The sequence below is a fragment of the Lonchura striata genome, chromosome 8, assembly GCF_046129695.1.
Source record: "Lonchura striata isolate bLonStr1 chromosome 8, bLonStr1.mat, whole genome shotgun sequence".
NCBI classification, from domain to species: Eukaryota; Metazoa; Chordata; class Aves; order Passeriformes; family Estrildidae; genus Lonchura; species Lonchura striata.
The window spans coordinates 36,186,192-36,213,430 of record NC_134610.1 but is presented as its reverse complement, the minus strand read 5'-3'; the positions used below and the strand labels follow the sequence as shown (position 1 = coordinate 36,213,430).

The window sequence follows — 27,239 nt, the reverse complement described above, 5'->3', positions numbered from 1 at the left end:
GGCTGTTTGATCAACAAAAATAAAAATTGCAAGAAAATCCTGCTGACTCCTGCTGAGACATTGATACTCTGGTGCCTCCATTACCATCTGCTTGGGGGGTGCTGCCAGCTTCAAGCAATTATTCTTCATGAATTGGTACCTGTGTGAGCAACAGAAAGAATTGGTGAGTAGAACTCCCAGCCCACCTCAAGGCTTTGCTTTCATCCTCTCGACATCAGCTTGGGTGACTGGATGCCTTGTCCAGGGGAGGGTGTCCCTGCCCATGGCAGAGGGTGGAACTGGATGAGCTTTAAGGTCCCTTCCAACCCAAACCGCTCTGGGATTCTAGGATTCTTCTGAAGGCACTGCCATCCATCATGAGAGGTCCCTTTCCACAAGCTCCACCATAAACTACTGTCCCTTGTCCCAGGCTGCCCCCCTGTATCTAATTACAACCTGTTTTCCAGCCACATTGCAGCTCCCTTTGATCAGCGCTGGCACTGTTTGAGCAGCACTGGACTAAATGGCCTCCAGAGTTCCACTATTTTACAGCCTATTTTTTAGGCAACTTGGAGTCCAGCACATCCCAGAAGCACCCAGGAACTGGTGATCCTTGTAGATTTTATTAGGTGGTTGCAAGTCATTCATGACTAAAAGGCACTCAGTTCAAGTGAATATCCAGTTCTCCCAGGAAAAGAGTGAGCGGACTGGGGAATGTTTGGCACAGGTTTAAGGTCTCTTGGACGAAACCACTCTGTGGAAGAAAGAGCAAGGCCGTAATGTCCGGGCTGATCAAGTTGTTCCAGATTATCCCATTCAACAGTTACACTTCTTAACCTGCTGTCTCTAAAGGTGACAGTGTTCTCTGCATCAATATTCTGTCTGCTTTTCACATCCCACTGTGGGACCCAAAACAATTCTTTCTTGAAACTGGAGGCAAAAGGACACAAGGCTGATGACCAGACACTCAAACTGGACCTGAGGCTTTGGGTCAGCTCCTCACACTGCAGCTTATTGTACAGGACACAGGAAGGCTACAGCAATCCAGCCTAATGCCCCACTTTGATAGTGGAAAAATAAACCTTACTCCTGCCCTCACTTCTGTCTTTTCTATTTGGATTGCCTGCTCTTCAGAGTTAAAAGATACCAAGGGTAAAGGATCCAGCACAGCAGCTCCTCATTTTCTAGAGGCCCTCCAACAAAAAGACAACTAAAATAACCTTGGGTTAGTCACAGTTATTCAGAGGCAAGCGAGCAAAACAAGGTATTTGAAACAGTGCCAAAATTTGATAGAAACCCCAGATGGAAAACTGTATTTTTCATAAAGAAAAACACAAATGAGGAAGAGAAGTTGGGTCTCGTTTCTTCCCTAGTATCAGACAATATGAATACAACCATCAACAATTAATACTAGCTCTTCTTTCAAAGACACACCAATTTAACACCACAAATGCTGGTAATTTTTTCAAGGCAGACAATGGATTTAAAGAGGGCTTACCCTGCTCCAGTAGCTGCTCTTGAATTTCAGCTCCACTTATTTAATTTTACTGGAAATCTCTTTCAGAAGGCCTTTCAAATCAGAGAGCTTAAAAAAAAAAAAAAAAAAAAAGAGGAGGTTATTTTTGTAAAGTCCATCTAGCTGAAGGAATGCAATGCTAATGAGCAATGAAAGTAACAAGTAATTGCCTCTGCAAGTATTACACCCAATGCAAGAGTGCTCGAGAGGACAGTACCAAGTACAATGTTCATCAGGGCAATTAATGCAGCAAGCCCTGATGCCTCTATTTCAGCGAGTTAACCAGCAGTTACCAGACGAGAAAAGCAAGAGATGGGTATTTATTTTCAGGAGAGAATTAAGGTTAGCAGATCTCCTTTCAGTTTCAAGAGCAGCATCATACTCACTCACCACTTCCCCTTCAGTCTGGAAGCAAGCTATTATTTTGCAATCTAAATTATTTGACAGTAACCAAAAAAAATACTCTGAAGTATATGTGGGTCTTTTCACCTGAGCTTCCCAAAAAGTCTGTGCTTCATACCAAAGCCACTCCCCACTTCAGAGGCCAAACAGATAATTCAGTCAAGCCTCAGAAAATAACCATTGTGAACACACATACCCATTTCAACATCACAGTCATAAAAAATTATTTGTATGACAAAACTCATAATGTGCTCTCTGGTATATGGGTAGCCTTATATTGCTTAATTACACCATGCCAACACCACCAGAAGCTAAACTTGACAGACACCTTTGGGACGGGGACATGTCAAGTGTGTGACACCCCTTCTTCCCACTGACGTTTCATGGACCTGTTAGACAGCGGAATGTTGCAGTTTAAGATGGAAATTACTTCTGCTTTAGTCCATCTCAAAAGGAATATTGAGAAACACTCCTCCAGTGCTAAGCAAGTGTCTTTGTTTCATTCCCCTGCACATTAGAAAGCTCTTGTGGCTTGGAAGGGATCTCACAGCTCATTTTTGGCTGCTCCAACCCCATCCAGCCTGGCTTTGGATACTTCCAGGGATCCAGGGGCAGCCACAGCTTCTCTGGGTACCCTGTTCCAGGGTGGGCCCACCCTCACAGCCAAGAATTTCTTCCCATTATCCCATCTAATCCTCCTCTCAGTTCAAAACCATTCCCTTCTGTCCTAATCACTACACGCCCTACACACTCCTATCTATGGAATCAAAAGAGCACAGTAAAAAAGCCCAATTAAAATGGGGTCCTGGTGACAGTGACAAAGACTGCACACAACTCTGGGAGGCTCATTTTCCTTGCCGTGGCACACCCCCTGCTTTACCAGAGAGAATCACATTTCCCGGAGCAATCTGGGACAGAAGTACCTTTGCATCCAGTTGTCTGAATCGATGCACTATCCTAGAAGCAGAAGGAGAACATGAAGCAATGGGATCAGTCTGGATACCAAGGAAAACTTGGCTAATTACCACACCCCAACTCCCCCCAGTGCTCCATCCTCCCAGGGAGGCAGGGCTGCACGTGACTGGCATCATTTTTAGTACAAGTAAATTAACTAACATGCAAATTACTATTAGTAGGATGCTATTACATTTTCCTTCTCAAGACATTTTTGCTTCCAGTACCAAGGAAATGTTTTTGGTATTTGTTTGGCTTCTTACGCAATGCTGTTTGTCTCTGGGTAGTCTTAACCTAAACACTTATTTGTGGATGGCAATGTTCATGCCCACAGATATGGAAGGGTCTGGTTTTTCTTGTCCATTCCTATCAGCTCTCTCTGATTAAGAGAAATATTCAAGCTGCCAGAAGTTAGCAAAGTTAAGCAATCATACAGAGCAGGTTTTGTTCTTGAGCAGTGCTCTGTTTTCTTGTTTTCTTTCAGTTTTTGTTGTTTTTTTTTTTTTTCCTCTTATACTGTTACTCTGAAAACAGTGAGACAGATCCCAAAGATAATGTTTCCACGAGCTGGCAGTCAAAGAAATATCCAAGCGTAAGTCTCCAAAGTTTCAAATACCATGATTCTAAAGACCATCTTCCCCTCCTCAGAGGTCTCCACAACTCATGCTACTAATTACACATCTCCATTTGGATTACTGCTGTGGGAATGTCTGAGATTCCAGGTCCAACAGTAAACATTCTCTGCTAAATGTAAAATCATAGAATTATTTGAGTTGGAAAAGATCAAGTCCAACCAATTCCACCACTAACTCAGGTCCCCAAGTGCCATATCCACACAGCTTTTAAATCCCCACGCCGAGATGGGGGTGCCACCACTGCCTTGGGAAGTCTGTTCCAGGGCTGGACAACCCTTTCCATAAAGAACTTTTTCCTAATATCCAGCCTAAACTAATGCTACAGCAAGAGTCAGCTGTGGCACTGTTTCCCATGATGAGATCTCAAAACACCATGGGAAGACTTTTTTTGTCTTCTCTTCAGCAGACAAAAAAGCACCATTTCACTTCAGAAATAAAAAGCACATTTATGCTGAGTTTATTTACTTACTCATTAGTTTGTAAACACCTAGAGCGGCTGAAAATATGCCTTCACTAGAAATGTTCAAGAGAAAATTAAGAGAATGAAGACAAAGATAGGCAGGCTTACTCTTCTGATGAATCATTTGCTTTTGTATTGATTTTGACAAGGTAATTTTCCTTCATGACAGCTTCCCATGCCAGGATTTCATTGTCCTCATTTCTTGAGCCTGGGAAATGTATTTGAAAGAAAAATACTTAATTTGTGTTCGAAAGCCAAGGTGCAAAGCGGCTGGGTCAGTGCGTGCATTCAGAGGTTAATGATTCCCTTCTCCACATCCTGAGCACTCACAGCCCCACTGCCCACCTGTGACTCAGCTCTCACAGATGTGACACTAATGCCTTTCACTGAATGCTCCTGGCAACCAGAGTCACTTAAAAACACAAAATACGAGCAAACATAAAACCCAAAACCCAACAAATAAGCAAACAAAAAACCAACCCACAACCTTACAAGCTCCAGAAGTCTTTCTGTACTTTTTTTGAGTCTTGGTTAACACAGGTGCCTCTGCTTCAACAGGTACAGGATATTCTAGCAAGATCCCGTCTGGGTTTGAGCTTTCCATTTGTTTCTACATTACCCCATATTGGATCATTAGGAGTAACACTTCTAAGGACCATGATATATGATTTTTGATTGAACTGAAACACTCCAGAATGATGAAGAATTGTCTTCTCTAAGAAGCATTTTATGATGGTGCTGTAAATTCCGGAGTTGATACAGAGGAGCCCACTTTGAGGCATCATAGTCTTCCAGGGTAATACTTCAGCATTTTGTCAAGTTCCAAAAGGACACAATAAACCACAGGGGTTTAAATAAAAAAATAAAATAAACTGAGACAGAAGAAGCCCCAGGCTGGTGAATGGATGAAGTCCCTTTCTTCCACCCAGTGCTCCTCTGACCTCACAAACCCCTCAGCTGTTCCCCCACAATCCAACAAGCATCTAAGCACTCAAATCCCAACCATTTCCATAAGAGTTAAAGGGGAAGGCAGGATTTTACCACAGTCAATACATCAGTGTGCTTCCTCTGCAGTTCTCAGTTCCTATCATCAGCAAAACCACAACCATTTTCTGGCTCTAATTAACTCTCCCATTCTTTCAGAGCTGCAACATCAACTGTGCATCATTTGAGCAGGAATTTCTGCCACCCAACAGCTTCCCCAGCAAGAAATCCACGCAGCAATTTAGACAGCCAAAATGATTTAGTGCTAAACAATTTTATACGCCAAAGAAGGCCCTTCCTCCTAAACTGGTAACAAATCCAGCTTCTGCTGCAGGCCACCAGGCAGGTTACTGATGGATGGGAAAAAGCCTGTCAATTAATTCAATTTATTCTCTCTCAGCTGAGAAAACACTATATTTGCTGGAGAGGCAAGGGGGAAAGCTTGTTAAAACAATTTCTATCTGTGTCCCCCAACAGAAAAAGGATAAATAGCTTGAGCATTGACTTGTCACATTTTTGAGGTGGTTTGCTCATTTGGCTACATGGAAACTGTTTGTTCTCTTTCAGTCACTCCCTAGCAAGAAGAATGAATTACAAAAAAAGCCAAACCCACAACCTTGCAAAGCTGAGAAACAACATAAGCAGCCCTAAAGAGTTAGGATTAATCTGAAGTCTTAATGAGTTACACACACAAGGCAATTCTACATGGAAATGGCTTAGATAAGAGAGCACTGGATAAATATCACTTGAAAACTTGAATCTTACTGAAGAGATTTCCAGCAGCACAGTGGATTTGCATGACAGAGGTCTACATGGCCCTTGGAAATCTCCCAGCACAGCACAAAATGCCTGGAATAAGCACAGGATGCCACGTAGGAACTGCAATGCACCTGCTGCAGAGATGACTTTTGGGCAACAAGGAAAAATCCAACTCACAACAAATGGATGGCTCTTTGCTTTCTTTGTTACAGCAGCACTTGAAGCATTTCCTCAGCACCATGAATATGTAGGCAAAGATGACAAAGGGGAAGGGGATGGTCAGGCGACTGCAGTATTCCTGCACCAGGAAAAAGCGTTGGAACTTCCACACCTGGTCATTGTTCTCTTGCACTGATCCAACAGTGTAACTGATGGGAAAGAGAGAACACAACCAGGATGAGTTGGTCACCAAAGAGCTGCATCAGAGCCAACAACAGAGCATTCCTCTACTGTACCAGGGCATGGTTTTATAGTCACAGAATCCCAGAGTAGTTTGGCTTGGGAAGGACCTTAAAGCTCACCCCATTCCATCCCCTGCCATGGGCAGGGACAACTTCTATCATCCCAGGTTGTTCCAAGCCCCATCTAACCTGGCCTTGGACACTGCCAGGGATCCAGGGGCAGCCACAGCTGCTCTGGGCACCCTGTGCCAGGGCCTGCCCACCCTCACAGGGGACAATTCCTTCCCAGTATCCCATCCATCCATGCCCTCTGGCAGTGGAAGCCATTCCCTGTGTCCTGTCCCTCCATGCCTTATCCCCAGTTCCTCTCCAGCTCTCCTGGAGACGCTTTAGTCCCTGCAAGGGGCTCTGAGCTCTCCCTGGAGCCTTTTTCTCCCCAGGTGAGCACCCTCAGCTCTCCTAGCCTGGCTCCATTCCCTTTGAGAATCTCCTCTGGACTCATTCCGGCAGCTCCATGTCCTTCTGATGTTAGGGGCCCTAGTCATTCTGAAGGTAGTCATTTTTATTGACTAGGAGGTTATTTAGTTTGTTCTCCTCCTTAGAGAGTAATTTGCAAATGGGTGGAATTAAAACAGTAGAAAACAAAAAACAAAAAAAAAAACAAAAACAAAAACAAAAAAAAAAAAAACAAAAAAAAAAACAAAAAAACTTTGAAGTTACAAATAAACAGGAAAATATATGATTAGGAACAAAATACTCCATGTACTTTTACTACCTCAGCTCTAACCAGTCTTCTTCTAGCCTAGACACATGAGAACAGGATGCTTCTTCACAAGATATTGTGTCTTATTAACTGAGCAGATAACTGCTTTCTTAGGAAAAAGCCCAAACCTAAAACTAGAATACTTACAAGAAATCTAAAAGCTCCTGAGATTTATAGTAGACGTATTAAGGACACTGCAGGCACAGATCAAACCCACAGCACAAGGCACTGTATGGACCCTGCAAAGCAACAACCACAGGTGCAAGCAGCTCCCAGGCTGCCTGACCTTTCAGTGTGACATTAAGTGGCAGATGGATGCTCCCAAAATGCCTCTGCTCAGAGCCTAATGCACCTTTATGTGAGATAAATGCAAACCTTCACCTGGTGGAGATTCTCTTTTTGTGTAAAAGATAGATGCAACTGGTGAAAACTAGAGGGTTTTTTTACTGGCATGCCAGCATAAACCAGAGCATTTACCATCAGGTACTGTTAAAGTAAGTGTTCTAGCAAATATTAAAGGTTTTAGGGTAGAGCTGGCTTACTGCTGTATACTTTCCTTCATTGTTGAAAGGTACTTGCACCCTTCCTAGGGAGTACGAGCATGCTTGTCTCTCCCCAGGCACAGATATGCTTTACCTATCTTGGATGCCTTGCCAAAAATAGTATTTCTGATTTTCTTTAGATTCTAGGTCAGCCTGGGGAAGAGGGGTCAGAGCAGAACCTAAATCTGAGGCATTCTCAACTTATCACTCTCTAGCATCTCATCTCAGGCCAGGAAACACTGGCAGAGTCATTCAGCTGAGAGATGCTCTTGAGCAGCACCAGGAGTCCTGTCAATACTCCTGTTGCCAAAGCAACTTCCTGCCAAGGTACCATCAAATCACAAAAATAAACTTGTGGTCCTCAAGAAGGCTGGTCAGAGGTTTTGAGTACTCTTGTCATGAGTGTAAAGCAGAAAAGGACAAGGGCTGGGAATGGGAACAGAGGCACAACACCAATCCAGCTGCATTCCCAAGTGAGACATGAAGGCAACACGCCCCCAAAATCTGATATGAGGAACTTCCCATGATTAAATCAACTCTGTGCCACAGCTTGCAGAGGATGCAACAAAGATTTCTGGGAGAAGCTGAGGAAGACATTCCCTGACCTTGCTGGTCTAGAGGTGATGGCACTTCTCAAGACAAAGTCCTTTTGCATGTCCCAGGGGGATGTGGCTCATTGCCTGTGGTCTAAGTCAGAACAATAAATGGCAGGTCCATCAAATCAGTACCAGACTTATCGTCACCACACAGCAGCTCAGGTTAATAAAACCACAGTGTCCTGAAGAGTGATGATAACTCATTTACTCACTCTGCTGCTCAAGCAAGGTCACTTGGGCAGCAACTCACATTTCGGTAAGGCCCTGACCCAGCATCACCCCCTGTGATGGGTTTGCTGGGGTTTGCACCACACCCACAGTGCAGAGGATGCTTAGAGATGGAGGCAAAGGACAGGCAGCAATCCCTCCCCAGGACACTGCACCAGTTTCCCCCAGGCTGCTGTGACAGATGCAGAGGCGAGGCTTGGCTTCCTGCTGTTTTCCAGCACTCCAGTCTCTTCCCCAGAGCTATGTCAGTGCAGGGATGACCAGGAAGCCACGGCTCCTTCGTTACGTACCCGAACATGGCCACGAGCAGGTTGACCAGGAGGATGTTGGTGGAGAGCATGTAAATGCACACAAGGGGAATGGTGATCCACTCCGGGAAGCGGGGCTGGTTGTTGGCATCCAGCTCCACGCACAAGGGCTTGGACTCGTTCCCAGAAAAAGTGCAGTGGTCGAAGTTGTAGGTGGTACCTCAGAGAGGGGAGAGCAAACAGTGAGCTCCTCGTTCTGCTGGTCCTGCCCTCATCCCTCCATTCCTGCTCCCCATTAGACTTGGAGGCAGGGGGCCAGCACAGGGCTGGCCAACCTTTAGAAGGACAGAACCTTTGACCCACCGAGGAGGGACCCCCCAGAAGATAAATACCATCAATATCATCAGGGTACTGGCCAAACATGGCCAGGTAGGGCTCGTAAATGACCGAGCGGAAGATCCACTCCCAGCGGTGCTCGTTCTTCCTCAGGATGCCTTGCCTGGCTACACCAAAGGCCACCATCCACACAGCAAAGAGGAAGAGGAAGAAGAAGACATCTATCATCTGAAAAGGGACAACAGGCATCAATCAGTGCACCCCTGCAGGTCTGTTGCAAGCCACACAGGGATGGCTCCTAATTTCACAACACACATGGTAATAACTGACCACTCCCATTCAGAGAACTTCAAAAATATTTATGCAACCACAAAAGCAAGGCATGTTTTGGAATACAGGATATCCCCCTGGCATCGGACAGGCTCCACAAAAGCCAGAACCAGGTAAAAAGGACTGTGGCTCACCTTACCCCTGTGAGATGAAAGCTTCTGAAAATGCCATTCTGGATGGCTTCCAACCAGCATTTACAGCCCAGACACTCTGGCCAATGGTTGCATGATATTCTAGCACTGTATGAGAGGATCCTCACCACCCTCTTCCTCAGGTACTTGTGTGATGGATGCAGTGGAGGACCAAAGTCCTCCTCCTGTACCCTCTACCATCACTCTCTTGTTTGGGGAATACGATGGGAGCAACAGAAATACCACTGGAATGTTTGAGGTATGGAAAACAAAAGCTACCAGGAAGCAAGTTTCCTCTTCTGGTCTTCAGTCTAATCCTTACTCTTTCCCTGGACAGAGAAAAATGCCCTACTCTTAATTAGGTCCCACTTAAATCTTAATTCATCCTGTTTAGCTGATTTAACTTGCTGCCATTATCAGAACATGGCAATTTCACTCTTAAGAGGGAAGGGGGAAAAAAAAAAATTCACATCATGTATTTAGACTTTTGAATAGCTGCCAGAATCTTACCATCCTCTGCAGCATAATAATTTTGGGTCCTAGATTCCTGCTAACTGTGGAAATATGGATGAGCCTCAGGGTAAAAACTATGTAGTCCAAACAGAAAATTACTGTCCCGGAATACCAAGAGCTTTCATCAGAGTGAAGCCTGATGGAGATAGCAGAAGAAAACAAAGAGAAGCCTTGGTTGAATCATGCAGAAATCAGGTAAAAACACACTGAAACATTGAAATGGAGAGTGGTAGGTGAGAAATTAGAAAGCAGAGCACAGCTATCCAGGACCCCATCTAATGACAGGTGACAGAGATGGTTAATGCACACTCGGTTTATACCCTTTCTTCCTGACATGCATCATCATCCTGCTCATTTTTTCTCTTACCCTTAAAGCTATTAACAGCAAGGAAATTTGTACCTGGAGCTACTCCCACAGCCCTCTGAAACCACCACAGTGCAAGATCTGCTGCAGTGCCCTGAGGCAACAAGGACTAAGTTACAGCTGACTGAACAATTACTTTGGAAAATGTGTTTCCATAATTTCTTTGCCATGGTTTTTAACTCACCCCATTGTGTAGAACAGCTTCTAGGAGATAATGACATTGTTAGGCTGCTGCACAGTCCTCTTAAAAATAATGCAAGGCCCAGGTGGTCATATTAAACAGCCAGTAACAGAAGCCACAAAAAATTCTAAAGATCCCCTGTCTTTTTTTTTTTAAGTCAACACTTGTCAGTATTTGGGACCTTCACAATGCGAATTCCATGAACACATTGCTCCCCAAAATTTAATTACAGGTTGTAGGCAAAACCCACCAAGGAAGGGAAGCAAAGCTGTAACGTGGACAAGGCACTACTACTCACTACTACTCACCTGAACACAATTCCTGCTATGAAGTAGAAGATTGCAAGGGTATCCATAACATTCCACAGGTCTGAGAAATACTTGCTGCCATTCATGTACCACTGGGAAGGAAAAAGAACAGAAAATAACCCCCACACAGCATAGTTTCTTTGTCCAATTAACATTTTGTCACACAGTAAATAACATCAGAGTTCAGATGGCTTTCAGTTTTCCCAGAAAGAGGGGTTTCATGTATCCAGCAATGCCACAAGTTACTGGCAACCTGTTTTTTTGGGTCTTGGTGTGACCCACGAAGCACTGCAGGGGGGAAGGGGGTAACAGTTTAAGGGTAGCTGATGCATCCTGGCTTCTCTCCCTTCACAGAGCTCATTCACTAATCTGCCCCCAGCTATATACACATGCTTTGGATGCAAGACCCAGATTTAATTTTTTTTTTTTTAATTACAGAGCTCTCTATTTCTGAATTGCAAGTCTAGTGAGAATCCCTGCTCATTCCCAGACTGAGTGGTACAGCAGCCTGGATCCCAAGTCTGTGCAAGAACTAACTTCTGGAATCAATTCAGAGGTGACTCATAAGGACAAGAAGCTTCATCAGGACAAACCTCTGCCAGGTCTGGAGAAATAAACTGCATCCCAAATCATAACTCTTTTCAATTTCAATTTCCATTGAAATCAAAGTTTTGCAGAGTACTGCTCAATGAATCTCTAACTGACATATCCAAGGAAGGCAATTCTGTCCTTAGTAATTCTATGGGAAACAAACAGAAATCCAAGGGAGTTTTCTCCCAAGTGCTGTCTCTGCCCAGTAGCTCCTTAAATCAAATAAAACATCTGGGACTGAGGTGCAGCTCTCCAAATTCCAAGCAGTTTCTTCTGCTGAGAGGTGAAATGCACAGAGGTTCTGTCCAGATTCCTTCTCCACTGGAGAAAACAGGGCTTTCCTTCACACCCCCCAGTCCACCCACTCACCTGGCTGGAGGCTACCTCCATGTGGCTAAGGAAACAGCAGGGAAAAGGCCTCTCCAATTTCCCCATGGCTCAAAACAGGATTAGGAGCAGCTCCAGCTACTTACAAATCCCTGGGACCACCAGAAGTGAAAGCAGGGCTGAGCCAGTGGCTTACAGGTCAGAGACTGTTCCAGACCAAGGGCTGATTTCTCCCCAGAACTGGTTATCCAACTGCAGCAGCTACAGGGACCCCAGGCAAACTGCTCTTACTTTGTCTGGGATGTGAAAACAAAATCTGAGAGACCCCTCTGTTTTCCTTTAAATATAAAGGACACACACAACTCTGATGCAGAGTTAGACTAATGCACCCATGGTCTATCTCAGGGGAAGCCAGGGAGGAATTTCCCCAAGAAGTTTAGAGGATTGGGACACTGCTCTGCTTTCTGCTCCATTTCTCCTCCTCAGGAAAATGGCTTTGCAGCCAGAACACTGGCTGCAGATAACTTTAAGTCTTCAAATCTAGCTGCCTCCACTGCCAAATTGGTACAGTCTGGCTACCAGTTACTAACAGTAATTGCAGCAGTTCTACCTGCTCAGGGTAGTAAGAAAAAGGGACATTGTTAGGAAAATAAGGTTTCTATCCCTAAGGTTTTCCCCAGGACTTTTGCTGGGTACACACAGGATGTGCAAGGACAGGTCCAGAGACACCAGAACCTTAATCATCAGAAACAAACACTCCATTAGTGTTTTCATGGCAAAAGAGTCTTTTCCCCCATTTTCTTAGCAAGTAAAGTTGCCATAAACAGTGTTCCACCTTGACTATTAAAAAGGGAAAAGACCACAGTAACAGCAGCATCAGAAATGTCATCTGAGCTCAAGTAGAAAACGATATTGCAGGGTGGGATGATCCAGCAGATCACCCACAAACACTCATGACACGACTCAGGCCTTACAGCAGAATCAGAACGCAGCACCAAACCCACACACCCGCTGCTTTTTGACTCCCCCAGCATCCTCCCACATCTCCCAGCTCTGACCACAGACTGGCAGAGACCAGCTTGCCCAAAAGCCACCAGATTCCATGTGAAGTGAGAAGATACCAGCTAAGTGGCTGGCTATAAAGGCAGTCCCACATCAGAGCTGGTCCCTGAGTCTACATTGAACCAGCAAAAAGTGTATAGATGATTAAAAGCAAAATAAAAATGCATAAAGGTATGTAGATTACTAGTAACATAAAAAATAAAGGGGATGGAATGTAGAGAAGAGAGGCAGTAATGACTTCATCTAAAGCTTTGCACCAAGACAAGTGTGCTAAATCTAGCCATTTACTACCAACTACCTTGGCAAGCCAAGCATTCCTGGGAAATGCCTGCACCAGGCTTATCCTCTTGGTGCACAGACACTGCACTGCAGGGGCACAAGCAGGAATTAAACACCAGAGGAAAAAATCCCTCACTGGGCCCTGAGCTGCCTGAGCAGCTCTGCTAGGAAGTGGCTCTGAGCACCTGCACTGCCTTGGAGGGGGAAAAGCTCAAGGCTGTGGGTCTAACACTAAACTTTCTGGGGTTGCAAGCGCTGCCTACTTGTCTCACTCCATCACAAAGCAGAATGAAGACCAGCACGTAAAGGATGATCTCCAGGGCCGTGGGTTCCTTCTGGAAATCCATAAGCAACACGTAGGCGAAGAGCAACAGGAAAGCAATGTAGAAGATGACGTTCCAGGAGAAGACCACAAAGGGGGAAGTGAAGAAAGACACATAATATAAGAAGAGTTTCTTATTCTTCTCCACGGGCTTTTTCCTGAGGAATTAAAAGAGGGAAAAGGTCTCAAAGCATAGCTTTTAATGCCTAGAAACATCTGTGTTCTTAAAAGTGAAAGCGCAAAGGGCGCAAAGTCCAGCTCAGGATGTTACTTCAGAGGTAAAGACATCCTGCAACCCCTGCCTGGAGGCGCTCCAGTAAACTGGTAAATCTTCCAGCTTGGATGGGGCTTGGAGACACCTTGGGATAGTGGAAGGTGTCCCTGCTCATGGCAGAGGCTGGAACAAGTTAAGTTTTAAAGTCCCTTCCAACCCAAACCATCCTATGATTCTGCGGTCTTCAATCCAAGATCAGAGTGAAACCCAAACTGTCAAAAGCTCATTTGGCTTTTTAATACCTTTATCTAAGACTGGCTGAACACTAGAACAGCTTCCCCAGAATAGCTGTGGTGTCTCCACCCTTAGAGATATCCAAAACTGGACACAGTCCTGGGGCAACCTGCTCCAGCTGAACCTGTTTGAGCACAGGGTTGGACTGGATGATCTCCAGCCAGCCTTGCCCTAAGATTCTACAATTAATTAACTTGCTTTCCCTCTGAAAAAATTTCCCACTAATGAAAAGTCAATTGATTACCTGAATGAGATGAAACCACAGCCTATTAAAGGGAAAAAGAACAGGCACATTATAATCTTCCAGTTCTTAGTGTCTCTTGAAATCTCTCCATACCACTGCTTGGAAAGGAAATTCTGCAGGGAAGAAGGAAACACCATTATTTGTTGCAACAGCAACAAAATAACCTAGGAATGCTATTTTAGAACATTTGATTTAGTAAAAGTAAACCCCAAACTTTGAGATTTCAATCAAAATACTAGGGATTTCTTTTGCAACAAAACAGAAAGGTTTCTGCATCAGTAACAGCTCCTTAGGGCAGCCATGCTCCATTTATGGCATGAGGAGTTAAAAGTGAGGCCGAGCAGGACTTGACCCGATTGATAAAACACTTACAAACCATTGGATTATATGCAATGCTCATCCATGCTGGTCATTACATCCACACTGTGCAAGCCCAAAGCAGAAACCACTTCAGGCAGTCTTTATTATCCAGTTCATGATGATTTATAGCCCCAAGTCAAGATTTTTTCCTCCCGATTTACATTTGTGGGTAGAGGAACCAAGACCCCCTGTTAGAGCACAAGAGCTACAGTGACCTGTACACCTTTCCTTCACTGCCATTACCTGCACACCTGGCTGGGCAATAAACTGCTGGTCTCTGGCTTCCACTGATAGCTCCAGACAGTTGCTCCCTCCCCAGGCTTCACAGGAATAGGTCAGCAGCTGCTCAGCCAGTTCTTCGTCGTTGCTGTAGCACTCAGTGAACAGCTCTGGTAGAAAGAAGCAACTCCACATTGAGCTCTAACTTCAATTTCCCACCAATTTGTGTGCAAGTATATTTAGTGTAATATTTGTAATATCAAAGCATGTAGACAATAACCCTTTCCACATTTTCAGCACAGCAGAATGACTGTGCATCCCTTTACAACCCCACTTGCACATCTTCAACTTTTGATACAGAATTTGTGTCTGGATGGAAAACTGTAACATTAAATCACACAGAGCACTTAGTTCTGAACTAAAAAATTGAGTAAAAATGTGAATTCCTCCTTAAATGACTCAGTAAATCTACTTGCTTCATCCTCTCAAATTCTGTTTGGCATTGCTCTAATGAATTATAGGCAGTCCAAAATTAAGAGCAGGGTTGAAAAAGAATCTGATCCTTTTTCACTGGGAAATGCACTGTTCAGTCCTTAGTGTATTGCTAAATCATTTAGCCTCAGGGATGTAGATACCTTTAAAAAAAGTCTATTTCAGCAGTTTTTGCTTTGTAGAATAAGAGATACTCTCTGGAAACAAGCAAGATATTTCCAGCATGGCCTTGAGCTGGTCCTTATAAAGTCACAGAATCATCAATCTACTTTTTACCTGCTACTTGTTCTCACTCCCCAGAAGTACTCCCTGAAGGGTGTTTTTTCCCAACCTGAATACTACCAGTACTCCTTAGGAAAGTTTCTCCTTTTCTATATTCTCCTTCCTGTTTGTGGGCACCTTTCTTCAGCCCTGCCAGTAGAGCTAAGGAGCTTTTCCTCCCCATGAAAGAAATTCTCCAGCCCAAAAAAAACTTCCACAACATGCACCCTTTGAAGCCAAATTCTTAAGACAGGACACAAAATTTCTACTGGGAACAAATGGTATGGAAGGAATTTCTAAGCAGTAAAATCACATGTTGACATAAAAGAAAAATATATTTAATGTTGGACATCTAGTTTTTAATTCCCTGGTCTCTGACCCTTCCCACTAAATTTCTAAAGGAGTCACAGAGCAGCCACTTACCTACTGCTCTTGTCTCATACTCATTAGTGAGCTCCTTGGACTCACCAGCAGCATTTATACCATTCTTCACCTTGGACATGTGTCCTGGTTTGTAAGATAAGCTTGTATTCTATTTGCCATCTGTTGGAGGTTGGGCAGGTTTGTTATCTACTCCAAGAACAATGGTTTGTTAATGGGCCATTGACTGATTCACTGCAGGGCTGGTAGCGTAACACCATCCCATTGTGAGATGCTCCACCCAGAGGGGGAAGCCAAGCACTCTTTTTATTGTATAAAGTGGTACCTTTTGGGGGACAGAGCAGCTCTCTCTTTGCGGGATTTTCCAGAGAAGCAGCTCCTTCGGTGGGATTCCCAGAGAAGCGGCCGGAGCGCGGTGAGGCGGCGGCGGTGGAGCTCGGAGGCGGCCCCGGTGCAGAGGAAGTCCGGCTGCACTGCCACCAGATTTTCAGAGAAAACTATACCCTTCTAAAGATCACCACTTCAGCTGCAATTCATCAGCCACTGCAAGAGGAGCAGCTATCAATTCAACCGGACTGCTACCAACACCCCGAATCCTCAGGTTCTGGACTTTATCACTAGTTTTGTTTGTAGCAATTGCATTTGCGTTTTTAAATTGTTATCTAGTTTTCTCCTAGTAAACAATTGTTACTCCCATTCCCATATCTTTGCCTGAGAGCCTTTTAGTTTAAAAATCCTGGTAATTTGGAGGGAGGGGGTTTACCTTCTCCATTGCACAGGAGGCTTTTGTTCTCCTTCACAGACTCCTGTCTTGTCAAACCAAGACACCATGCTTTTCAGGAGCTTACTGGTCCCCAGGGCTGCCAAAGTGCAGCCTCTGGTCTGTGGAGAAAGACTAAAGTCATGCAAATCCCCCTGAGAATGGAACATGATCACAGAATCCTGAAACCACAGTGATCTGGGTTGGAAAGGACCTTGAAGAGCATCTCATCCCAACCCCTTGCCACAGGCAGGGATAGCTTCCACTATACCAGGTGGAATCCTTTAAACATTATCCTCCATTTTGCTCAGTTCCCAGTCCAGAATGATCTATTGGATTTTACAATCATTAAATTTCTGTCTAATCCAAATTAGAAATTGGATTTCCACCAAACAGCTGGAATCAGAATCCATCCATGCTGTGAAATGTGTGGGAACTCGGCATCCCAGCTTAGGCACAGATGACAACATACAATGGATATAGACTGCTGACTCACACACAACCTTAGGAAATGAAAGGATAAAGTCCACATCCAGACAAAATGGGCAATATAAAACCTACTGAGAGTCATCTAGCAATTATCTCTTGTGGTGTTGTGTTTGAAGCTGGACGTGGAGCCTTCAAAGGCCAATAAACCAAAGGCACAGAACCCGACTGTGCTGCCTGCAAAGAGAAATAAAGGAGAACTTGACTTACTTGCTCCCAAATGACTTTGGACAACTCCTTCTTGTTCTGAAGAACTGACCAAATAAACAGAGCTTGCATTGGGTGCCTTGTGACAGGACACTCCTCCTGAAAGAGAGAGCAAGAACTCAGACCTAGGCTCACCAAATGTTTTCAGCAGGAACAAATCCATGTCTGGACTCTCCTGTTTTTGTATTTTCTTTGTTTCACAGCCACCTCACCAATCCCTTCTCTCAGTTCTCTGCCAGTTGTCACACACTACTGTGAGCTAGGTTACATTTGCTATTTCTAGTAAAACCTTTGACTTTAAAGTATTTGACAAGAAAGAATCAGCCTCCCTGTTTTTCCTGAAGCTGGCAATAAGAATATTTGTGTAAAAGGCACTTTCTGCTCTAACCACTGCAGTCCAGATAAAACCTCACTTGCAGCAGGATCAAACTGCCCATCACTCACTGAGAGCTGGATCTCCATCTCATCCTTGCTGTTTTTGTAGTATCTTTTGAAACCTCTCTGGAAATCTTCCACCATCTTCCACACGAAGGTGAGGAGGGCATCATTATAGGAGTTCTTGGCAATCTGCAGGTTCTTGAACACCAAGCTGCTGAAGTTGTTGGTGTACAGCTCCCTCAGGACCTCAGTGGTGAGGAACTTCCGCAGATCCAAGCCGTTCTCCAAGAAGAGCCGGACAAATTTGGGCCTGTCTTTCACCAGGGCTGTGAACATCACATCCTGCAGGTCAGCAGACTAGGAAGAAGTGGAAAAGTAAATATTAGGGAACATATGAGACGTGTACACCTTATCTAAGGCCTGACATGTGGTCACTGTCACGTTTTCATCAGAATCAGTTTTTTTTCTGTACACGGTTGCCCTGGCTGGATGGCCCAGAGCATTTCTGGCATGGGCAGATCACCTTTGCAACCACTGATCATACAATAGATCATCATGGAATGATGGATCATGGCTTCATGGAGTATCCCAAGTTGGAAAGGACCTGCAAGGATCAAGTCTGACACCCCTGGCCCTGCACAGACACCTCAACAATCCCATCCTGTGCATCCTTGAGAGCATTGTTCAAATGCTTCTTGGGCATTCCCTGGGGAGCCTGGGCAGTGCCCAGCATCGTCCAGAGGAAGAATATCTAGCCTGATCCTCCTCTGACACAGCTCCAGCTGCTCCCTAGGGTCCTATCCCTGTCACAGCAGAGATGGGAGCTGCCCCTTGTGAGGAAGCAGCAGCTCCCAAGGAGGTCTGACCTCTTCTCCAGGCTGAACGGAATGTGTCAGTGCAGGAGCAATAAACACCAAGAGGCTGAGGTGCTGAGACAGTGGCTCCTGCTGGGATGTGTCCCCCCTGCACTCACTCAGAAGGGGGCTGTACCTCCCAGTTTCGGTCCTGGGTGAAGATCTCATCGCTGGCCAGCTCCAGCTGGTTCCACTCCAGCAGCAGCTTCAGATGCCCGTTCCAGTTATCCCTGTCGTGCTTGTTGGTGCTGAACGCTGCAGAGCAGGAACAACCTCTGGGTCAAGACCAAGCATATTTATCATCTCTGCTTCTCACACTGCCAGGACAAGACTCCTTCCAAGTGGCTCTTTCCCCACACCCATGCACATCTTCCCGACTGGGGGGCTGGAGGATGCTGGAGGCTCAGGGATGTATTTATGGTCCAAGACAGGCCACAAAGGAGCTGCCAGGAGCACCTCATAACCAAGGTCAGCACAAGGCTTCCTTCAGGCTCCTCAGAGTCCTGCAGCCTCTACACAGCAGAGATTCTGCAGGATTCCTACCAGCATCCCTAGGGTTCTCCAAGCTGCCTTCCCCATTACCTGGTTTGGATCTTTCCCACACTGAGAGATCCCATACTGCTGCTGTAGCCTGCCCACACCCCTTCAGAAGAAGACAGGCTCCACACTGTGGCAGTAGCTTAGCTCTAGAGAGATAGCACTGCTCTAAGGAAACCTGTTCTAGAGAATAAATAGCCATTTCTTTTTCAATTTTTAAATCCCCAAACAAACTCAGAAAAACAATTAGTTGCCTTTGTACAGGGCAAAGGAAATGGCATTGCTCACAATTTCATCTCCAGCTTCTTCTATTTTGATCACAGTCAGTAAATGAGGGCTCTCAAGGACTTCTTTGATCTACAGGAAAAAAAAAGTGTTTCAAAGCTATCAAGGCTGTTTAGTAACAGATCTCCTATTAAAAAGAAATTTGCCACCACATCACAGAAAAGCTGCTTCTCATCAGTCCTGGGTTTTAACAAATCCAAACAGAAGTAGATAATGAGCTTGATTTTAAAGTCACCAAAGGACAACGTTAATTATCCCCTGAACATACAGCAAATAACTGTGATTCCCCTATGCAAATCATTTTGAACAAGATGATATAATCTCAGTAATTAGAAGTGATTCTTGAAAGTAGAAAAGATTGTGACAGCACAAGTTTCAACTTATGTCATGCAGTTTGTTAGCGAACAGTCTCTACCTCCTTGTGCTTTGTCAAAACCAGATAATTTTTCTCATAATGAAGCTTTGTAGAGTTAATTTCATTTTAGCACATGAAAGACAAATAATCTTGGCCATTTCTGATGCAGGAGGAAGTACACTCTAAAGCAGCTCAGCAGAAGCTGTGAGGAGTGTGGCCAGACAGGGAACACTGCCTTCAGCAGCTCCACACTCCACAGGGAAGAGATCCTTCTGGAACCTTCTTAACTTTCCTGTGAGCAGACATCTTCTGACTTGATTGCAGCCCCTGCCAAGGCTTTCGTTCCAACCCCTGGAGATTCAGAATTTTCCTTTTTTAAATCTGCACAGATGTAACATGGCAAGGAGCCCTGCACACCCCATATGTCACCAGACAGCAACACCCCTGACTTGGAAGCCACCAGCTGCTCCCTCTACTCTCCTCCCACAGCATCCCACACTCACCCACTTGATCCAGCTCTCAGTCTCCTCTTCTGAGAGCCTGGAAATGGTGCGAGGCAGGAACCTGAGCAAGCTCTCCTTGACACAGGAGGAAGCAAGAGTGCCTTCAGCCTCCACCAGGCTCGCAATGACATCAGCAATACGCCCAGAGCCTTCCACCACCACACAGGGAATCTTGCTCTTGATGGCCACATTGATGGACTAAGGAGACACAGGGAGAGCACTTGAAGCATGACTGTTACTAGAGCCTGCTATTGAGTAAGGAAGCCTAGGGAACAACAGAAACCCACAGTCCACAGGAGTATTTTTATTATTAGCCACTGATGCATTACCAGTGACAACTCTTTAAAGCATCATCCATCTAATGAGAGAGGGCTGTAAAGAGCCCCAGAGAGACTGAGAGTCAGAAATTGCCATCCGCCAAATTTTCATAGAATCACAGAACAATTTGTGTTGGGAGGGACCTCAAAGCACATCTTGCTCCACCCCCAGCCATGGGCAGAGACAACTTCCAGTAGGCCAGGCTGCTCAGCTTGAGAGTGGATCAGCAGATCAGGACAACTGCCAAGTGGAAATGGCATTCAGGTCACACAACAGTGCTGCCCAGCTACAATCACTGCTGGTTTATGGCACAGCATTGCTCAGCTGGGACCCAGGGCTCTGGATTTATTTGCTGGAGGCAGAAGCAGCAGTGTTTTACAAAGAGATCATTTCTGTAGCATCACAATCTAATGTTACTGAAAGTCTCCAAGTAGCCACTTACATGATTTCACACACAGCAATATAGTACATGGATTAATAGCAAGACAAAAACCTGCTGAAATAATGCTGGAAGGACCATTAACCTTCCTGGTGCAAAGACCATAGGAGATGCTGGTTTCATTCGCATCACTATACTGAGAACAGTCACAGCATAAGCTGGCTGCCAGCAAATTGTACAAAGGGACTCGATGCAAGTTATCATCAAACACTGGAAAGACAGAATATCTATTAGTTAAGAGAGTTTTTTGAGAACAAAAAAAAAAACAACTCAGTCATCAAAACCGTGCGTGCATTCCTCCTGTCAACTGCAGAGCAGGTCTCTGACAAAGGCAAGGAGGCTTTTCTTATCAGCTAGATGAAAGTGGTTTTCTAAAAAAAGGTTCAGCTAAAGTGCATGTTTTACATCACAGGGAAATTTAAAACAGAAGCTTGGAACAGTTTTACTTCTCCCTCACTAATGCTGATTCTAGTCATCATGCACCAGTCACAGAAGCTGAGAAAGAGGGAGCCTTTCCTGGCCAGCACTGCTAGGACCAAGGCATGGCAAGGACAGACATCCAGAGCATGGACTCTGCCGAGTCATTGGGGCTGGTCAGAGACTCAATTTACTCCTTTAAAAAAGGCTTCACCTCAGAATATCTCAGTGCACTTCCAACACCAAGAAATAAAAATTCAGCATGACATAAACCAGCCTCAAGTTGCACCAGGAGAGGTTTAGGTTGGATATCACAAAATATTCTTCACTGAAAGGGTTGTCAAGGACTGGGACAGGCTGGTTAAGAAGTCACCATCCCTGCAGTGTCCAAAGAATGTGTGGATGTAGCACATGAGGACACGGTTTGGTGGTGAACATGGTAATGGTGCTAGATTGACCTCAGGATCTTAGAAGTCTTCTCCAACTTCAATGTTATCTTGATTCTATGAAATAGCCAAGAGAGCAGCATGGACCCTGAACTGAATAATCATCCAGGTACTTCCCAGAGGAAACTCCTGCCAGGAATTATGCATTTGATTTAACAAGGCTTTTACTCATTCTGGTTAGGCAGCTACTAAGTCTGTGTTGTGTATCACTGCTTAACAGTGGGTCTGAGGGCTCAAAAAAATCTTTTTTTTTGGAATACAAAATCATAAGTCTGCACAGCTACAGCACCTGGCAGTCAGTCAGCTCCTTCAGTGGTAGCCAGATCCTTTCTCAAACATCAGCAATTTCGAGCTAAAAGGAAATGGACATATCCAACACAACCCTTTGAGCACAGCCTTCCTCTAAATCCTGACTGGATGCTTCATTTCATCTCAGGACCTCCAATTAACACTGCATCTGCATTCATCACAATTGGGCAAAGATAAAATTCATCATGTGAATGGAACCAAGCTTCCATGAAACATACAGGGAGGCTGGGATAACAATCTGGAATTTCACACTGATTCAGACCAATTGATTAACACCAGCAATGAAGAGGAAGCAGAGATCATGCTCTGAAATCACATTGTTTATCCTCCTGACAAGCCAAGTAGTTTGATCAACCTCAACAGTAACAGCACAGCTCTGGTGAGAACAGGAAGTAAGGCAAGCTTCTGTAAATAACAGCACTGTCTACTTAGTCAAATTTCTTTTGGAGCAATTTGTCTCCAATATTAGAGCAATGACCTGTTGTGATTCCTGGAAAGAAATAAAAGAAATTAACTTACGTTCAAAGTCTCCTTCCCACCACCTAGGGCAAAACACACGATTGGTGTGGGAACTTAAAATGTCTCTCAGACATTTTTAGAGGTTCCAGGCCTTGGTCAGAGGCATTCTAGACCCTGGCAGACAGCTGAAAAACAACTGTGATTTTGAGTTTGAGCCATGGAATGAATTACCAACTTTGGAGGTGGAACAAGCAGTCACAAAAGGTTAGATAGTATAGTATAAGTAGTTACAAAGTAGAGGGGAAATTTTTTTTGTATTGTACAGGGGGGTTTTAACACATGTACAGGGGGGTTTTCACTTTGTACATGGGGGTCAGAAGTTCTAAGATGGAGGAAAGTGGGCTGATCCTGTTCTTCCTCCTTCTTTTTCCTTACCTCCATGTTCTTGGTGATGTTGGCACTCACAGATTGGTTTAGAGTAGAAAAACACTTGGCAACGTAGGTAGTAGGTATTGGGGAATAATTGTAAACATGTTATACGTAATATATCTTATAAAAGATAGCAGCAGCCCTGGGCAGAGGGAGAGACGAAGAAGAAGACAGCAGATAGAGAGGATGTCAGTGTGTGTGTGTGCCTCTACCCAGGCCGCTGATCAAACAGCCGCAGTCCAAGAACATAATCTGTTAGATAACTAGCAATAAACTGCCTTGAGACCGAACAGCTAAAGCTTGCAGAGTTTTTCTTTGGAAGCACGGGTTGGAGGAGGAATTTCACCACCATATGAGACCCCAGAGCAAGGCCGGGGTTCTCACAGATTGGGATCTTCCCATTGTAATTAGATTCTGTGAAATACATCAAAAGAAAAAAGCAGAGAAAATATTAAATCAATTAATGCAGTTTGAATAACTTACTTTTCTCGAGTACAATGAAAGAATTTCCAAGCAATTCATGTAAATACTAGTTTGCTGCTGATTTTCCCAGTTACTAACAGGTATTTTTAATGGAAACTCAGTTTTGCATAACATTCTGCATAGCTAACTTCAGACACCCTTCTCCAACAGCTTTTCCTTCTAGAAATCCAAATTTTTGCTATCTCTGAAGCCCTTAAAATGGAATTTTATTGCATTTATCTGCTCCTTTGACTATTTGAGTCTCAGTGAAAGGTTCTTATCACAAGCTCAAGACAAAGAACCTGAGTTCACATTTCCAATCGTAGAAGAAAGGTAAGAATTCTGTAAATCTAGGAGCTAGTGCTTGAGAGACATTCCAAAAAAAACCCCAAAACAATCAAACCCAAACAACAACATGCCAAAAAGTTTTTAAAGAACTTCCTGCTAAAGCCTTTGATTTTTTTTTTTTTTTTTTTTTTGGTAAAGAAGGGGGCGAAAGAGAAATTTTTTAGCAGCAGGTTGCAGGCAGCTCAATCATCCTCATAAATAAGTATTTTGGGAAAAGCCTGTGTAATTGTGCTCCAGCTACCTGGAATTCAGTGACAGGTAGGAGAGATATAGAGCTTCAAAGAGGAAGGGAAGGAAGGGCTGTGTGGCTGAAGTGAAGCATTTGCTGTGGCACAAAAGACACACAGAAAGGAAGATAAGGGAAGGTGTTGCTCCTGAAAGAGCTCCAGATGCATTGCAGTTCACACACAGATGCCTTGCAGCTCAGCAGCCACAGGATGCTGCCACTACTTTCTTATTCCAAGAAAATAATTGTGGATCAGCCCCAAAGCATGCAGAGCCAGGAGGAGGAGGAGGAGGAGGATACCTGGGATAACCCGCTCTGAAATGTATTTCTCCAGCTGGGTCCGCACTTTGGCCTCTATGGTGGGGTGCCCGTGGGTGCCGTTATCAACCAGCAGGAGATGGGTGTGGTTGTTATCCAGGCAGTACAGGGGGTCTCTCTTCAGGTCATCCATGATGTAGTGGGCCAGGTAGCTCCCCTAGGGGCATGCACAGCATTTGAGCCAGGAATTCAAGGACAAGGACACGCCCACCCTATTTATGGGGTGGGACAATTTTTTAGATGTGCTCTATCGTGTTTGGTGGACAAGAGACAAAGGGGGCTACCCCAGTGCATCTGACAGGTAGGATGACAGTGTCAATGAAAATCCTAAACAGCAGCAGCAGGTACCGTGTGCCTTAGCTCATGGGAACCCCTACTGTGGAAGAGTGCACAGGGAATTCAGAGCTAGAATAACCATGGGAGTAGTTAGTCCCTAAAGCAGTGCCAGACGTGGAGTTACAGCAGCTGAACTCCCACACAGACATGCCAAAATCTGGCACAGCTGAAATCCTCCTCACCAGGCCTGATGTGACCTTGGACTAACTCAGGCATGAGAACATTTTACTTTGCTCCTGCTCTGAGAAGAGCACCCAACGTTTTGAGGCCGAGCCTCCTCTTTTTTTTCCCACCAACCCATCCATGCAGCACTTGAGGACGTGGTTTAATTCACATTGTGAATGTGGTGGTGGCACTGGGCTGACAGCTGGACTCTATGATCTCAGAAGTCTCAGTTTGTCCAACCTTAACTCTAAGCTCATCAATGACTCCTTGAGCCCGTGCTCCTTACATTGCTGTCAGCCGTGCGGATGAGGGTTTCCCGGTTGGAGATCATGCCCCAGGCCACGATGCCAATGGCCACCACGTTCTCCTCAGAGCTGCGGCTGATGGTGTTGTCTCTGACCACCTCCCCAATGTACTTCATCAGCCCGTAGTGCGTTCCCCCGGTGAAAATCCAGGCTCCTGGAACAACACTCAGTCACCTGGGGGAACACAGCCAAACATCCACCCTCCCACGGCATTAAAGACTTAACCCAAACCCCTTTCGTTACCTTGGGGGTTGGCTCTTTAATTAAGCACAGAAGAGATGCTACACAACTCACCTTATGCTATCACAGGCACCCCTGACTAAATCCCACTCGTGTTACTTCCAAACCATTCATGTCACATGTGTTCCAAGTGCAGCAGCTAAGCAGAAGCAAAATGAACGCTCTGCTCCCCCACAGACCCGTTGAGCTGCTACCTCTGCACGCCTGTTGTGCAGCAGTGAGGTTAACAGAGGCACAGAAGGAGGTGCTCACCCTTGGACTGGGCGATGTAGATCAGCCTGCTGAATATCTTGCGCATGCGGGGCTTGAGCGCGAAGTTCTTGGCGCCGCCGGTGACGGAGATGACGAGGTTTGGGGTTTTTAGGTGCCAGTGCTGGGTCATGAGATCATAGAGTGTCTCTGAGTCTGTGTCACATGACAGGCGTATGTACTTGGGGGAGAGAAAATAGGAGAACAAATATAGCAGGAGAGAAACCGAGGTGGCTGGCAACAACCCAGAGATTGCATTTTATTCTCTGCTGCACAGCTTAGCTTCAACAGCCAGGAGATGAAAGGCCAGGTGATGATGAAATCCTTATTTCTTCCTCTGAAGCACTTTTATCCTTCCCCTACAACCAGGCACCCAACTCAGCTTGCTCTAGATAAGGCAAGAGCAGTGACCTTGGGCTTCAGAGGAACTCTACAAGGATGAACACACCACCACTACAGCAACTAACTCCAAGGGTGCTATTTAAAGCTTAGATTATGAATGAGAGGCAGCATTATTGCAAGTGAACTAATAATAATGACAGTTGTATTTTGATTCACTAGCCAAATAAATTTGAGGCTCCATGTGAGTGGTGTCCCTATCACAACACGTACCCACTCCAGTGCTTCAAGTGTAAGACAAAACAAATATCCCAAGTTTGTAGTAAAGCTTGAATGCTCTACAAAGATGCCAAAAAGTAAGAAAGATTATCTGGCTTCAGGTGGACTAAACATGTCTCCATTTATGTAAAAGCTCCTCTGACCCTGTCTTACTTTGCTATTCAAAAGCCCCTTCACAGTTTCATCACTTTTGGAAGACATTCATGGCTGCACAAGCCAAATTAGGAGATGAAAAAGAGCAGCTTGGACCTGAATCATAGAGGATTTCATATTGATTGCCCAGTACTTGCAGGAGAGCAAAATGAAATATTGCTTTGAGAAAGAAATGTCCCCACCTAAGAGACAATGAACTTGGGCTCTGAGCTCTCCCTGGAGCCTTTTTCTCCCCAGGTGAGCACCCTCAGCTCTCCTAGCCTGGCTCCATTCCCTTTGAGAATCTCCTCTGGACTCATTCCGGCAGCTCCATGTCCTTCTGATGTTAGGGGCCCTAGTCATTCTGAAGGTAGTCATTTTTATTGACTAGGAGGTTATTTAGTTTGTTCTCCTCCTTAGAGAGTAATTTGCAAATGGGTGGAATTAAAACAGTAGAAAACAAAAAACAAAAAAAAAAAAAAACAAAAAAAAAAAAAAAAAAAAAAACAAAAAACCAAAAAAACTTTGAAGTTACAAATAAACAGGAAAATATATGATTAGGAACAAAATACTCCATGTACTTTTACTACCTCAGCTCTAACCAGTCTTCTTCTAGCCTAGACACATGAGAACAGGATGCTTCTTCACAAGATATTGTGTCTTATTAACTGAGCAGATAACTGCTTTCTTAGGAAAAAGCCCAAACCTAAAACTAGAATACTTACAAGAAATCTAAAAGCTCCTGAGATTTATAGTAGACGTATTAAGGACACTGCAGGCACAGATCAAACCCACAGCACAAGGCACTGTATGGACCCTGCAAAGCAACAACCACAGGTGCAAGCAGCTCCCAGGCTGCCTGACCTTTCAGTGTGACATTAAGTGGCAGATGGATGCTCCCAAAATGCCTCTGCTCAGAGCCTAATGCACCTTTATGTGAGATAAATGCAAACCTTCACCTGGTGGAGATTCTCTTTTTGTG

The 27,239-nt window shown here is 44.7% G+C and overlaps 1 protein-coding gene across 1 annotated transcript; it reads right to left on the bottom strand.

The window, feature by feature from the left end:
- Positions 1–57: 57 nt before the first annotated feature.
- Positions 58–26,577, bottom strand: LOC144246718 (transient receptor potential cation channel subfamily M member 8-like). The gene is made up of 25 exons (XM_077785221.1): positions 26,501–26,577; positions 25,511–25,692; positions 25,000–25,172; positions 24,195–24,369; positions 23,243–23,272; positions 22,490–22,542; positions 20,042–20,239; positions 19,153–19,255; positions 18,498–18,616; positions 17,574–17,864; positions 17,133–17,228; positions 16,508–16,558; positions 15,719–15,797; positions 14,567–14,712; positions 13,964–14,076; positions 13,153–13,369; positions 10,631–10,722; positions 9,775–9,913; positions 8,860–9,031; positions 8,510–8,687; positions 5,867–6,057; positions 4,055–4,154; positions 2,821–2,854; positions 1,478–1,564; positions 58–139 (listed from the first exon to the last, which is right to left on the bottom strand). The coding sequence occupies exons 1-24, from the start codon at positions 26,575–26,577 to the stop codon at positions 1,514–1,516; spliced, it is 3,060 nt and encodes a 1,019-aa protein (XP_077641347.1). The 3' UTR covers positions 58–139; positions 1,478–1,513.
- Positions 26,578–27,239: the final 662 nt, after the last annotated feature.

Coding starts and splice junctions, on each gene's coding strand:
- LOC144246718 (XM_077785221.1), bottom strand. CDS start 26,577: ATGAGTCCAGAGGAGATTCTCAAAGGGAATGGAGCCAGGCTAGGAGAG. Junction 23,273..24,194: donor TTCAGAGCGGGTTATCCCAG/GTATCCTCCTCC, acceptor TGTATTTCACAG/AATCTAATTACAATGGGAAG. Junction 17,865..18,497: donor CCCAGGACCGAAACTGGGAG/GTACAGCCCCCT, acceptor ACTTCTTCCTAG/TCTGCTGACCTGCAGGATGT.